Source organism: Bacillus rossius, chromosome 1, assembly GCF_032445375.1.
Source record: "Bacillus rossius redtenbacheri isolate Brsri chromosome 1, Brsri_v3, whole genome shotgun sequence".
In the NCBI taxonomy this organism is placed as follows: domain Eukaryota; kingdom Metazoa; phylum Arthropoda; class Insecta; order Phasmatodea; family Bacillidae; genus Bacillus; species Bacillus rossius.
Genome location: NC_086330.1, coordinates 293,183,982 through 293,199,555, shown reverse-complemented (window position 1 = coordinate 293,199,555; position 15,574 = coordinate 293,183,982). Strand labels below are relative to the sequence as shown.

The following is a 15,574-nucleotide window of genomic DNA, read 5'->3' as shown; positions in this document are numbered from 1 at the left end:
ACATTTCGCAAAAAAAAAAAAAGTTCATCGCTTTAAGTCCCACAAAGAATATGTTTTATTTTAAAAAAGCTTTCACGCGTAAGAAGATGCATCATAAGATGGTCCGGACAAAGTTTCCTTTAGCGCCTCATTAGTACTGTGTGATTAATATATCAGAAAAACAGGACCGAACATTATAGATTTTGTTCTGTATGTAATATATAAGACAACATGTATATCTGTATACTATCTTATTTCTCTTGTTTACAAAGTAGATACAATTTCTTTGACTTTTGCCCTTATTTTTATTTAGATACCTATACTTAGAAACTTCAAGAAAAAGAAGTGCAAATTCATAGCAGAATATGTTGCATGATTTTCTGAAAGAATTGTATTCCAGATTTGTACAAGCAAACAGTATTAATGGTTTGTTGGTTGTCAATTATCATGATACAGTGAACCAGAAATCTGACTGTGATCTTGTAGTAGGTTGTGCAACACGAAGGATTGTTGATACCCTTGCAGAAGAAGAGAGAACAATTTTTTTTAGTTCAGTTCAGTTCGTAAGTACTTCGTATCTGCTTGTGATTATATCATCCATAAATTTCCCTTGAAAAGTGATGTTTGTAGAGCTCAGGTTGCTCAAATAGAGAACATTGAAAGTGCCCACTTCCATGATGTTTAATATTTTGTTGAATTGTTCCCTAGTATTTTACCTGTTCATGGCTGTGAATCAAGAGATGAGGCCTTAGATGAACTGGAAAAACAATTCGCAGCTTTACAGACCAAAGATTTGTCAGGAGTTACTTCAAAACAGGAAAGAATTGATGCTGCATTGGTATTCATTGGAAACATGAGACGTGCTGACAAAACCTTTAAGTATGACAGAATTTCAAAGGTAATGTTAACAATTCTTTTGATACCACACAGCAACGCAGAATGTGAGAGGATATTCAGTGTTGTCAAGAAAAATAAAACAGAATTCAGATCATCAATGAACATTCAAACGGTGAACAACATTTCTGTTTTGAAAAGCAGTTCTTCACCGGTTTGTCATAATAAGTGCTACAGTGCAGATTTTTTGAAGAGAGCCAAGAAGTCTACTGTGAAATAGAGCCAGAAAGATTAGTGTGATGGCTTTTAGTGTAAATTTGTGTACTGCAGGTTAATATGTTTTGTGACTCAGTATTTTTAGGGGGCTAAGAATTCAACAGTAAAATACTTAACTAGAAAAGTTTTGTGGATTTTAGCATAAAACTGTTTTTCTTTACAATATTTTTTGAACCATCACCATTTTGTAACCGGGAAAAATTTTAGGACAGTGATGAACTGGAGTATAAAGTATGTGAATATATATAGGAATATTTGGTAAGTAGCTCGAAATTTTTTCTTGAGATAATAATTGCTGTTGGTAGGCTACATGTAAGTATATTATTATTCTGGTTTCAGTTCATGCTAAGTTATGTTGTTTTTTTTTTATCTAGAAATAAGGGCCTGTATTGTGGTGAGTTGATTATTGGCTAACAAATTGTATGCAAATGATTTAGCATAATATTTTCATAATTTTGTAGGTATCAGCTAAATGAAAAAGTTAATAAAATACAGCGACCTGATCACGCACTATTTAGAGCATCCTTCAATCTTCTTGATTTTCAAGTTAACAAGTTGGCAGGTCTGAATGTCAAAAAAATAAAGTACAAAACTGTGTGAGAGACTAAGCCTTAACTCATGTGCTGCTTCTGCAATTGGGCAACCCTTAATATAAGAAGTATTGAATCACATGCATTCCAGTTGACAGGTCTAACAACTCATGAGCCAGTAAGGTAAACAACATTTGAGCCAGTACGTGGAGAATTTTGGGGTTAATCTTAGAGATGATTGAAAAGTGAATTTTCAGTGTCTGCGCATGGAGCAAGGTATCACCATGGTAACACACTTGACTCTCATACTGGAGGACCGGGGTTTTAATCCAGTCTAGCCATCTTGATTATTGTTTTTCACTGTTTTCCGAGATCACCCCGGCGAATGTTGGGGTGGTTCCTTATAGGCCAGGACTGGTTCCTGAACACATGAAAAAGAGGCAGTTTTTTTTAGTAAACCAAACCAAAATATAATTGTGAATATTTCAGTTCTCTGTCAATTTTCATCAGAATATCCCTGGTTTGTTTAGTTTTTACTGTTGTAAATAACCTCTTTGTCCTCGAGATGTTAACTCTTTAAAGGGCAGAAAATATTTGGTGAAATGTTTTTGCTTTTTTAAGTTTTTTTATTTAGCACTTTGCTTAAATAGCACTTAAAAAATAGTTTTAAAATTATCTGCTAACTTTTTTCAGAGATATTGATCATTAAATGTTGGTTAGTCTTGCTAACCACTGCCCAATCATTGGATACCGCAAAAATGAGGTTATGTAGAAACTAACAAATATAAATTTGTATTTACACAAAAATTACACATTCCAAAGTAGTTGCTTCACATTGTTATGAAGTCCAAAAATATTATTCAATGAAAGTTTTGTAAAACACACAAAAAAAGTACAAGCAAAAAATAGGTAGGTACACGCTAAACAAAAAGAAACACTAAAAACTACTGCAGCGAAAATACATCATTCAACATCATTATTTTGTATGGAAGTCACTGAAACACATTTTCTCTTTCTTCATACAGAGTGCCACTCCACAGGTTTGGCAGGACCATATGGTTCTCACAGGATTCTTCTTGGTACTACAGACTGCACATCTCCTGGAAGTGCTGCATTCTGGCTGGTGCTGACTGGCCTCAAGTCTTACAGACTTATCTACATGTGGCTTGTGGTCTTGAATCCTTGCTACTGAATGCCTTTTTGATGAAGATGCAACAGAGGATTTCTCAAAAAGTTTCTTTGCAAGCAATTCAGTGTAAATACTCCTACTGAAATTCTTGTGAGAATATTTTTTCATTTGTAGTTCTTTGTGCAATGATATATGCGTTCACCACACAACAGCCAACAAAGTGCAATGATATATGCGTTCACCACACAACAGTCTACAAAGTGCAATGATATATGCGTTCACCACACAACAGTCAACAAAATGAAAAAAAAAAATTCTTGGCCAACATTTCCTGCTATGTCTGTCTAGTCCGTAGTCCCCTTTCAACCTATCAAAATTGTCAACAAAATTCATGTTCAAATTATAGTCTGGAAGAATTTTGGGGCAAGGTACCTGTATTTTGGAGCCATCTTTCTGACGCCTTTGAACTGCGACAGTTTCTTCTGTACAATGAAAGTTAGAAATCATGTTGACACACTTGTCTTTCCACCTGTATACGAAAATTCTGTGGTTGCTGACGCTAAAATCAAACTCACCTCGTTGGAGAGATTTGTCTTCTTTTAGCTTGGGAAGATTCTTGCGGGCTGTATTCACAGTTCCACAAGCCAAAATATCTTTTTCAAGAAGATGGTAAAAAAGAGAATATGACGTGAAGTGGCTTGTGGCATTCTGAAAATGATTTTGACAAACTATCAGAAAGTGGCCTCACTTTGTAAAGTTTGTCATGACTATCCTCGCCCCGTTTTGGCATCACAGTATTGTCATTTAGGTGAAAGTTCCCTAAAATAAAACTAAATCGCTTCACTGGCATAAGCTGCGACACAAACTCATCGTGAAGATCAGGGTCTGAGCTCCAAAAATCTCTGTAGCTGGGTAACTTTTTGATTCTCATTAGAAGGTTTATCCCAATGAATACTAGCATTTCATCCAAAGTTACAGGTACAAATTTTTTCCCCATCTGAGTTGCATACAAATTTGTCTGAAATACCAAAAGGTTCATCAAATCATCAGTAAACAATTCTGAGAAATGTTTGTGTGGTGTCGGATCAACAATATATTTTATTTTCTGAGCCACACCACACTCCTCTTCTAATACTTTGGGCACCGACACGAAATTCACATTGGCCTTGTCCCATGTTGGAGTGGGAACAGCTTGAGACTGAACAGTAGGGCTATGGCTGGGCTGAACATCATTCTGCACATGCAGTGGAGCATGCAAAGGGCCAGTGACTGATGATGTAGCTGGCATTCTAGTTTTGAACCTACTCGAACATTTTACAGATGAAGGGCCAGGTTCTGAAAGTACTGTCTCTGTAAAAGTGACAGGAATGTCCTCATCACTGGACTCAATTACAATTTGTCCAATTTTACGATTAGTTATATTGTCACAGTCTGGAAAAACTCAGGATCCAGGTCAGCATCAAAAGCACCCATTTATAACAAAATAAACGTATTAAGCAGAAGTTAAAAAATAATTAAAAACCAACTGTTCTTTAAAGCATTTAATCAAATAAAAATCCTTATAAGCACCATGAGGATAGTCACAAATTTCATTGATTGTGCTCTTCTAATGTTAAAGTTACTGAAGAATAAACGCTGTAAACTTGTCTACTGGTAACAAATGTCATGAAAGTCACAAAGTAATGAAACTGAAGGGCTGGTCATAAAATTAACAACAAAAAGAACTTCTCAAAAATAAATATTAACTGTGCTGCAAGTCATGCCTTTTGTTTACTTGCATGTAGTTTATTAATGCTTAATTTTAGTTTATAGTTGCACATTAAATATTATTATTTGGAGACAGTTTACTTTCATTTGTGGATCTTCCCTGATATGTATTTTAGCATCCAAGCATAATATAAGATAGTAGATCAATCTTATTATGTATAATTTCACTTATTATAAAAAAAAGTGACCTTGTGATGTAACAAAGGTCATAAGAAAATTTTATTGAACTGCCTGAAAAAGTACTGATAATGGTTCACCAGATATTAAACACACTGGTACAGCAATTTATTGAAACGTTTTCTGCTGGAAAACTAAATACCTCCCCCAAAACTAAGTACTGGTTGTATCTGCTGTATTAAATACCCAATGAAAATATAGTTTTAAAAGCCTCTATTCAAAGAATCTTTTTCTCAGAGGTTGTTAAACGTGTACTACGTAAAGGTAATCTTATTAATTTCAAGGAGGGGCCATAGTGTGAAAGTGATTTCTGATGGGGTCATACCCAGGTTTTTTGCGAATGGGAAATGTGGTGGACACTGCATGGTCAGTGGAGCATTTATCCCGCCCACTTACTCTTATCACCCCGCATCTTCTCTGATGACCTCGAAGATGACTCAACATTAAGCACGTTGATTAATTAATTTTTTCATTCAAGACCCTAAACCTAAAGTAACTCTAAGCTTTGAGAGAGAAAATATAATTTTCTTCTCTTTTTATGATATCCTGAATTTTGCAATTTGTGTCCCTGGTCTCATGGAAAGTGTAAATACGGGTACAAGGTTTTAGATGCAATCATGTGATGTTTTTGGTGGTCGTTGGTTACTGTGATCGCTGACTTGTTAGGTGCAATTGGCAAAGGTCATGAGTTTGAACTAGGGCTGTGCGGGAAAGGATTATTTTTTATTCTGGAAATTCTCGGGCTGGAAAATATTTTTCCTGCGGGAAACGGGAACAGGATCGGGAAAAAATTGATTGAAATACATGCTTCCTATCAATTTTGTATCCTATAAAAATGTTTATTTTTTTAATATGTTTCAAAATAACTAAATATAAACTAAGCATACATTTAAAATTAAACTGTAAATATATATATATATATATGTATATATATATATATGTGTGTATAAAATAAAACACTGTAGTCATATATCAACTCTTCAAAATAATATTTGGTTCTCATGAAGAAACACCAATTCCTCCACATGTTGTGTGACCAAGGACTCTCTTCTTGTTGACACAACATTTCCAGCTGAAGAAAAAAATCTTTCACTTGCTGCTTTTGTCACTGGTATTCCAAGATACTTCACTGCTATCTTGCAAAGATTTGGCAACACTGTGAGATTTTTCCCCCCCACCATTTTAAGGGATCTTCAGTCTTTGCAAGTAAGGGCATACTCAAATAGTTATTTATTTCACTTGGAGATGCATTAACACTTGAAGAACTGGCTAAGCTGTCAAATTGTTTCCATAATCCACTCTGCGGCTTAAAACTGGGTTCAGGTACTTGTTCCATATCTGCAAAAATATATGTTTAATATAAGAATAAACTGTGATAAAACAAACAATTAGGTTAAATTTTAATTTATTTATAACATAATGCTTTAAAAGTTATTTTAGTTACAATTTAATTTTAACAATGGTTTGTTCATTATGCTGTAATTAAATTTAATTACTGGTACCTGATAATGTTGCTGTTTGTTGTGATCTTTGCAGCATTAACTGCAAGTGTTTTACTGACAGTGACTTTTCTTTCTCTGGAATCACAACAGACTTGAAGCGAGGGTCCATAAGCATTGCAGTGAAGTATGGTTCCTGCTTTTTGTACATTGGGAATCTGGATTTAAGAACAAACAGGAGAGCTTTAGAAAAAACAACAGATCCTGCCTTGCAATTACTGTCAAAATGCTCATTCAGGCAAGCTTCCATTGAAAAAAGGACTGGTATTACAATGGATGCTGTTGGTATCTTGTCACTGCACAGTTGGGTGGTTGCTTCATGAAGTAGTTGAAGAATTGCCACATAGTCTTCCACAAGTTGCCATTCACTGACAGTTAAACTATCAATGTTAAGTTTAAGTAAATGTTTGGTTTTTCAACAATCTTTCCAACATGAGGAATTCTGAGTTCCATCTTGTTGCACAGTCCTGGATAAGTTCCAAACATGGAAGTCCCAACTCTTCTTGAATTTTGTGCAACTGTAAATTTGCTGAAGAACTATGCTTGTAATGACCAACTAATCCTCTTGCTTTCTTCACCATTAAGTTTATGCTCTCTGTACTTTTCTTGGCATCACTTAAGGCTAGTTGGAGTGTATGGGCAAAACACTGCAAATGTGTGAACTTTGCTTTACAAAGCGATCAAACCGAGTTTGATGTTCCTGCCGTTGTCAGTTACCATATAGAGAGGTACTTTAGTCTCTTCAAGTTTAAGAAGGTCCCACCTAGTCATCATTTCAGAAATGTTTGTCACCAATTGCAGCAGCTGTGTGACTTCCCGAAAAACTTGAACATCCCAAACAATACTTGGACAATGCAAAGTTTTCAACAAAATGGCATGTAACTGCCATGTAGGCATCATTGTTGCGTGATGTCCACAAATCACATGAGAAGGACATAGAGGCTATGGTAGCATTAGCAACAGCCCGAGAAATGTGGTCGAGCAGTTTGCCTTGCACTGAAGTGTACAAACTAGGTACAACTGACCTGGAAAAAGTTGTACGCGAAGGAGCTTTGTACAGGGGCTGTGCAGATTGCAACATTTTCTTAAAGTGCACATTAGTCACAACATTGTAGGGCACCATGGAACCAGCCATCCACTCTCCAATGTTTTGTGTGATTACTTTAGCTTTGGGATGGTTAGGACTCCACTGATAGGTCTCTTCAATCTTTAACTGCTTAGAAGTAGATTGGCTTTCACTAGTGTAATTGTTTTTTGATTCACGTTCAGGTTTTTCTTGTGTATTGAATTTTCTTTGCAATGTGGGATGCTGTTTTAGGTGCCTTATCAACCCAGATGTGCTACCGTAACTTGTTTTAATAATTTTTTGACACTGTTTGCATTTTGCGGGTTGGTTAGCATTTTTCTCATAAAACTTCCACACACCTTTTAACTCGGAAGTTATTTTTCCCGAGTTTTCCATGCGGACAAAAAAATGTAAACGAATTACAGAATACCGCATTAAATTCCACAAAAGATAGCCGACAAGCACCGTAAACTATTAGACAACCACCACGAACTACAAAATGCTGAAGTTTGTTTATCTTTAAACTCAAACTTGCTAAAAAATTAACTGTCCGAAAGAAAATATTTAAACTTTTCTACGTTTCAAAGCTATTACGGTAACTTGTATTTTATTTTACAATATTATTATTAAATTTTTATTATTAAATTTTTATTTGGGCTTTTAAGTCTCCGAAAATATGACAAAAGAAATACGTGAGCTGATCAACAGGATATAACGGTTTGTTATATACAAAAATAAAAAGATTTTAAGCGCCGATTGTAGTTTTTGTTTTATTTTTCAAAGTAGAATGTTTCACAGACGAATCCAATCACTTTCAATATGTTGCTGACTCATTCCATTCGTACATCCGCCTGTCGAGAATTTCTCGCAGCTCGGGCGATGAAGATTAACGAAAAATAACGTAGATTAAGTCCTTCAGTAACATCTTACTGTAAGTACATGAAATCGGTGCGGCCTCAAACATGACCGCATCCAGCGAAAATGAATTTCGCCACGAGCCAGACGCCGACGAAGGTGATCACAATTTCTAATTAATGCCCGAATGAAATAAAAAAAATAAGGTTAACTTAAAACTCGGCATGGCTCTGACCACCAACGTTAAATTTTCTATCCTGCTAATTCTCCTACATATTTTTGCGAGAAGCCACAGAACGCGCCCTCCTGGTGCAGCGATCATTGGACGACTGGCGAAGTCATGCCACCGTTTCCTCCACGCAGGGAGGAGAAGTCACATGACCTCACCGACCAATCACACACACGCTTCATTCACACTACACATCACAAGCCAATAGGAGTACACAACATACATTGAAAACAATTTTTTTTCCATCCATAGAGCCAGGGACTTTACATTTTCCTTCTCTCTCCCACACCGTGAGACAGCAGTTATCACACAGTTCCCATGACCAGTGGTGAATCCCAGCTTTTATCTCTGTTGGCGGGGAATCACTGTTTCGTTCTCACTTGCACTTACAGGCCTCTTATGCCTCTCTCTTTTTACACATCACCCCAGACACAGTCCCTTGTTCTAGAATTATTATGCAACACGTTAATGAAATTTTAAGAACAGCAATCATAAAACAAATTACTTGACAAAATTAGACTTATTTAGAAAAACCTGAAAAAGTAGGCCAAAACAGGCAGCGGCTTATTTGTGAATAATTACATAAAAAATAGTAATGATTGAAAATGTCTGTGAGAATACAAGGTACATTCTTAAAACACATAGCAAGAGAAATATCAACCCTTAAATACATAAAAACGGTAAAATATGCTGAGCAAGATTTTTTAAGAAATATTTACATGCATAAAAATAGTTTAAAAGAAAAATATTTAGCTAGGAGGGCAGGGTTCTTGCAACGTTACAGGGAATCATTTACGCTTTGTTTATGGCCTGTTGGCATCTAAATGAAACTGATTTTCGGACATCTCGTGATATTTGATAAAGAAAAATAATTTAGGTGTTTTAAATCGGAAGAATACTAATTATGACAAAATATTAGTAGCGTCTATATTTTAGTTAAGAAAAATAATGGCATGGAAAAGTCGGGCATTATTTAATGCGAAACTGGCATATTGCTGACATGTTGCTCTCGTGAGTAGAGTTGGGATAAAACCATTTTCACGTATTTTTGTTTGTTTTGCTATAAACATCAAGTGAGGCATTCATTATTTTTAATGCTGTCGTATTTCGCGTATGTTATAGGTAATTACGTACGTATGTCAGACATTATGAAAACAAGTTATCATGAACCTGAAAAAAAAAGTTTAAAGATTGCTAAAACAGAATAAGGATTTGCAGGTTTTCTTCTTTCCAGCACTGTTAATGTTTATTTTGAAGGAAATGTGTATTAGGTTAATTAGCTCATTGATTTGAGGTTATGTTATATCTAGTAAAGATAAACTTAAAATCCCCGAAAATTTCAGGAAATTTATTTTCCCTCCCGACGGGATAAAAGCCTCTATGTTCCCAAAATTTTTCCCGAATTTCGGGAGCCCGCACAGGCCTAGTTTGAACCCAACACACCAACATGTCTCAAACTTGGGAGTACCTAGTGGGTTAGCCAAGAGGTTCTGAGACTACCATATTCTTGCAGGTCTTGTTGCATTAAGACTTTGGGAGTAATATTGTGACGTAACAATATTTCAAACAGATCAAACAAAGTAATGTTTTCCTGGGGCATACACAGGTACGCACGCGAGTGTGACGAAGAGGAAGACGAGGACCCAGACAAGATAAGCAAGACGGACGTCAACCTGGAGGATGTTGAAGCGAACGCCGCGTACGCCATCGCGTGTGGCAGCGGCAGTTTGGGCACGGCGGCCGCCCCAGTGTCCGCCTGGGACTTGTTCGAAGCAATGCAGGTGGGTGGTGGAAACTCACTGGATTGAAAATATGTTTTCAATTCCTGGAAAAAACAGGAATATTCACATAATCCTAACGATAGTTTGAATATTTTTCCGTACCTGTGTTATCTTAATATCTTAAAACTGGTTTCTATTTTAATCATTAATTTGACTGCAGTTAATAATCATAACTGATTTTTTCTAAAATTATAAATGTAAGGAATGCAAACAACTGTGTATTAATGTGAAGCACAATCAAACTTATATAGTTTTAAGCCTGATACGATTCAATGATGTATCGTTTTAAAGTTTGATATATTAAATATATTTACTGGTTTTTGTTTTTGAATGTGCAATGTTGTTTACATAATTATGATTTAATTAATTACAGTGCAAACTATATATTTTGTAAGTAAACATTTCACAGCCAATTCTACACATTGTGTGTTTGTTGAAATGTGTTATTATAATAATGCTTAGTGTAGTATGTCTGTTATCTTGCCAGACAGACTAAGGAAACACAGAAAACAATTCAGGGAAATTGGTTGAGGGAGATTATAGGAACTCTGAACAGGGTTCTTAAAGTATTTGTAAAGTCCTTAATTTGATGTTTGATGGCCCTTAAAAATTTCTTAAGGTACTCTAGTTTTCTGACTCATCACACGTTATTGTCACTAACATCCGTGATGTCAATGAGATATTAAAACACTGAATCCATGTTTTACCAGAAGAGAAAAGACATAAGTACGAAATTCATCTATGTATGACTAGCTGTGGTATCTGGCTTTGAACAGGTGGATAGAGATTTTTAACAGAGCAAGTTTTCCTTTATGAATCACTGTAAATTATAATTTAATTATGTCAAGTGTCCGACCCATTGATATTTCATTAAGTGGCTTGAATATTTAAAGGACCATATTTATCTAAATATAATGCTATGGTTTTTAGCAAAACTGTGTGGAAACTAAAAATGGAAGTTGCATTATCATAGCAAACTTGTATTGTGCTATTGGGAACAGCTTAGTTGAAGAACACCTGCTCTACCTGCCTCTTAAATGTCACTTATGCCACTTTAGACCTCTACTTAATTTGACCTCTAGTTTTGGCTAAAAAAAAGTCTTGAAAAATCTTTTAGATCTATGATTTTACAAGTTATCTCAATGTGTAATAACTAGGGACTGGAAAATGTCGTCGTTTTGAAAGTGCAAAAAGCGGTGGTTTGAATTCTTAAAAGCGGTGTTTTCATTTCGGTGTTTTCACCAATGTGATTTTTTTGTGGATTCCCAAAATTAATATGAACATTATATATTGATACTGAGATACTTGTAAAAACATTCTTAAAGCCTTTACAATGAGGAAATTATTATTTACTTATCATAATATCTGTACATAATTTTAGCTTCTATATTTGTTAGTAATGCTCCTATCAAAAAAATTCACAGTTTCCTGCTTGTCACAGATCATAAAACACAATACATAATATTTACAGCTGCAAAGTTGAATACATATGTAACACTAAACACATAGACATGGCATACAACTAACACACTAAAACAGTGTTCAACCTTCAAAATAGATTTCACTGAGAATAGCTACATTTTCAGCATTAAGGCGCTGTCGTTGGTCACTTAGAACAGAACTGTACTTAGAAAAAAATCGTTCGCAGTCTGCATTTGCACATGGCAACCATACACTTTTCAAAGCACCCTTAGAAAATTCTGGATGATTTACAGAAAGAGACAATAATATTGCAATCAAATCCAGTGATGCATCACTTTTGTCTCCTAACTGTTTCTTCACCAAGAACTGAAGCTCTTTATAGCCTTGAAGCAATTGACTTTCATCGCAGTCCTTGAACAATGCCATTTTCTTCAATTTTTTACCAAGATCTTTTGTTACTTCCGTAATTAAAATCTGTGCAGGGTCAAAAACACTCAGTTCAGAATAAAGATGACTTGCAGGATCACTTGAAATTAAAGCTAGCAGCTTAGTGTATCCATGTGATGCAGCTTTTACTAAGGCAGATTTAACCTGAGCTTTTGCAACATCTCTTCCACATGACTGCAGTGCTAAACTTGTTTCTTCGCCAAAATTTCCTGCTTCAGCAAGCTGCAAAACTTGCTCAACTTTGCGTAGGTTACCACACAAAATGTTGCTACAAGGATATGACGACCCTTCCAACAACTTCGTCAAGTCAACAATTCCCTTTGCTGTTTCTTTGATGAAGGCAGCCTGCACCTTAACATTAAGGACCTGTTCCTGTGACAAACTTGCCAAATACTGAACTCCAACATTGCTAACTGATGCTATGTCGTCACTCTTCATGAACTCAACAATAGCTTCTATGTAGTCGGATACATAGGCTACAGACTCGTACCACGAAGACCATCTCGTGAGGACTGGCATTGGGAACAGTGGAACCCTTCCAGCTTCATATTTATCATCCAGAAATTGCCGGAACAGATGCTTTCTCTTTCGAGTGTTCAGGAACGCACTCTTGATTTTGGAAGTGGCATTTTGAAGTTCAGGAAGGTGCTTTCCCAGAACATTCAAAATCAGATTGAGTTTGTGCGCCCAACACTGAATCACTACAACATTGTCCGACATCAAGTTGGTAAGTGTGTCAAAACACTTCCCCATGTATCGGGCTGAGTCTGATACTAAGGCCAGGACACTGTCATAGCTAATGTTATATTTGTTCAAAGAATCAAGAATAGCTCTTGAACAACTTTTTGCATCAGCTGTTTCAAGAATGTGGACATCACCTACTACGATTTCAACTTGGTGACTGGCTTCTATAATCTTGAAGATTATAACGAAAACACACCGACCTTGTTTGTCTGTTGTTTCATCGCAGCATACCGCAAGGTGCTTTCCTTTGACCTTCTCCTTGATGTTTTCTTCCCTTTCCATATTTAATCTGGGAAGGTGCTTTTCTCGCAAAGTCTTTACACAAGGCAATGCGCCAGATCCTGAAAAAAAAATTTCCTCAAAATTAAGACCACCATTAGCATAGTTTACTGGCATAACGATGTACTTCAAGTTAACTGTTGTTGTATATTGGGTCAATTGCAATTTACAATACTGGACATTTGTAGTTCAGGAAAACGTTTTATTTCCTAGGTTAGTACTACACTCGTTCAGGTATTGAAAACAAAATGAAAAGTTTGTTAGGTTAGGTCAGCTACTTTTAAAAAAAAGTTAATTGTAGTGGGGATGATTGGTTAGTTCAAGTACATTAAAAACAGTCCGGTATCGCAAACTACAATAGACCTGTTATATCTGAATTTTTACTTACCTTCAATAAATTCATTCATGAAGTTCACCATGTGTTCATTGTTAAGTTTCTCAAGTGGTATGTTAGCCTTTACAAATGTTTCTGTGACACGTTTTCCAAGATAATCTGCCGATTTTTTGTCTTTGACAACTTTATTAAAGCATGATGCAACTGATGTTTGTAGTTTTGTAGTCTCTTCTTTTGTTGCTGCTAATGACGCCACGTGTTTTGCCGACTTTAAATGTTTTTCAATCGTGTCTTTTCGATCCCACGAAACTTTCGTGTTGCAAAACTTACACATAACCGTGCTATTATCTGTACAGTAAAACCCCTCCTTCTTATACTGAAATGCTCGATCCCTTGCACTTAATTTATTCCGCATTTTTACTCACTCACTAGTCACTATCCAATTAATAATCTTGTTAACTTGCCGATTTGCCCGTCGGAGTAGAAGTCAAAGTGAACATGACGACAGCAGCAGTTGCACACCAGTGAAAACTATTCTCTTTCAAGTTAATTTTTTTTTTCTTCCGTGGATCCCAAGGAATTAAAAATAAAAGTGTTTATATCCCCCGCAGTCTCCATGTAAATAATTTTATCTTTTTTTACCGTCACTTTTTTCCCGATGTATTAAGTAATTTTATTATGTTCTCCGTAATTACGTCCCAAAGTCCCACTCAATGGTGTGTTAATTTTAATCATGAATTTAAGTTACTGGCTAGGAGCGTTATCCGTAGGCCATAGCAGCAAAAAAAATGGCTGCGATGACTGGCGAAAGGAATGGTTTACACCGGCGGACTTTTATTTAATTAAAATGAATCAACGTCACGTTAAGTGTTTCATATTAAAGCGGATGTTAGTTAATAAATAGAAAATCGTAAATTACTTAGCAATGATTAGCATCGCAAATTATTATAATACATAATAATAATTAATTATAAGTTTTACCCTTCATGTTTTTTTTTGGTTAGGACATTTATTTCCTTACATTTTTTTATTCAAACGAACATATTGTTTGTGAATTGCGTCGATGCGTGTGACTGCGACTTATTTTTATGATTATGATACTAAATTTATAATAAATAAACCTTTTCGCGCATAGTTTGTTAAAATTCGTAGAAATTTCGTTTTTTCGCAACAAATGGTATTTTTCGCGTTTTACACTTAATTTCGCGCGAATTCGTGAAAATTTCGCGATCGCGAAATTTTCTAGTCCCTAGTAATAACTCGTGCAGTTAATGTGCTTATCAAAGAAGACATATAATCCAGCTATGAATATTAATATTACAATTGACTGTTAATGACAATAATAAATTATCTTCTGCATTTAGAAATTATACAAGGGTGACTTTCTTTGTCTTTTTAATTTGTTAATTAATGATGATTGGTCTGATTTCTATAAAACATCTGATGTGAATGAACTTGTTCACCAACTAAATTCCTGTATTTGCGGGGGGGAATAAATCAATGTTTTCATTCTTTTGCCAACAAGAAAAATTCCTCTAAATTCTGTTATTGGTTTTCAAGTGAACTGAAACAAATGTTGAAATTAATGATGGGTGAAATCCCAGTTTTCTTGTATCCAAATTTAGGATTCAATTCCCAAAGAGTACTTTGAATATACCCCTCGAATAAATCTAGGTCTGAATGGTACAAAATAAAATAATGTTCATGAAGTTAAAAATATTAACTGTGGTTTTATTAATGAACTAAGTTTTTAGATTCAATACATATTTTAATTTATTTTATATAATTTTAAAAGTATATTGATATGAAGAAAAAAATTGGCCTATCAGTGTTGAATATTTTAATTTACTTTATTTCCTCTAATATTTTTTTTCAAATCTTTGTTTTCAAATATTGGATCCTTTGAATACTAAGAATATGATGGTATTTTAGGATTGGATTGGTCCATCCCTAAAGCTTATATATGAGGGCCATTCAATAATTAAAGATACAAATAGACAAATTGATGTAGAAAAAAACTTGGTAGTTTTACAAAATGAGACTTTTACAAAATGAGACTTTTACTACTTCTCAACATAAACCCTTACCAATATTAATACATTTGTCCCAATAATTTAACTAGTTTTTTATACCTGATGCAAAGAAGTCTTTATCTTGTTGTTTTAGCCACTTTCCCACAAATTCCTTGACAACCTTGTTGTTACTGAACTTTTTTTCACGTAATGA

The 15,574-nt window shown here is 35.1% G+C and overlaps 1 protein-coding gene across 1 annotated transcript; it reads right to left on the bottom strand.

Annotated features, from left to right (window-relative positions):
• Positions 1–11,280: 11,280 nt before the first annotated feature.
• Positions 11,281–14,599, bottom strand: LOC134527751 (uncharacterized). The gene is made up of 2 exons (XM_063360678.1): positions 13,403–14,599; positions 11,281–13,076 (listed from the first exon to the last, which is right to left on the bottom strand). Exons 1-2 carry the CDS (start codon positions 13,761–13,763, stop codon positions 11,665–11,667), a joined length of 1,773 nt encoding a protein of 590 aa, XP_063216748.1. The 5' UTR covers positions 13,764–14,599; the 3' UTR covers positions 11,281–11,664.
• Between the last annotated feature and the right edge of the window lie 975 nt (positions 14,600–15,574).

Bases quoted from the DNA above. Each gene is read 5' to 3' on its own strand.
- LOC134527751 (XM_063360678.1), bottom strand. From the start codon at position 13,763: ATGCGGAATAAATTAAGTGCAAGGGATCGAGCATTTCAGTATAAGAAG. The intron at 13,077-13,402 runs GTAAGTAAAAAT...TTTTTTTTTCAG, and splicing joins CATGAATGAATTTATTGAAG to GATCTGGCGCATTGCCTTGT.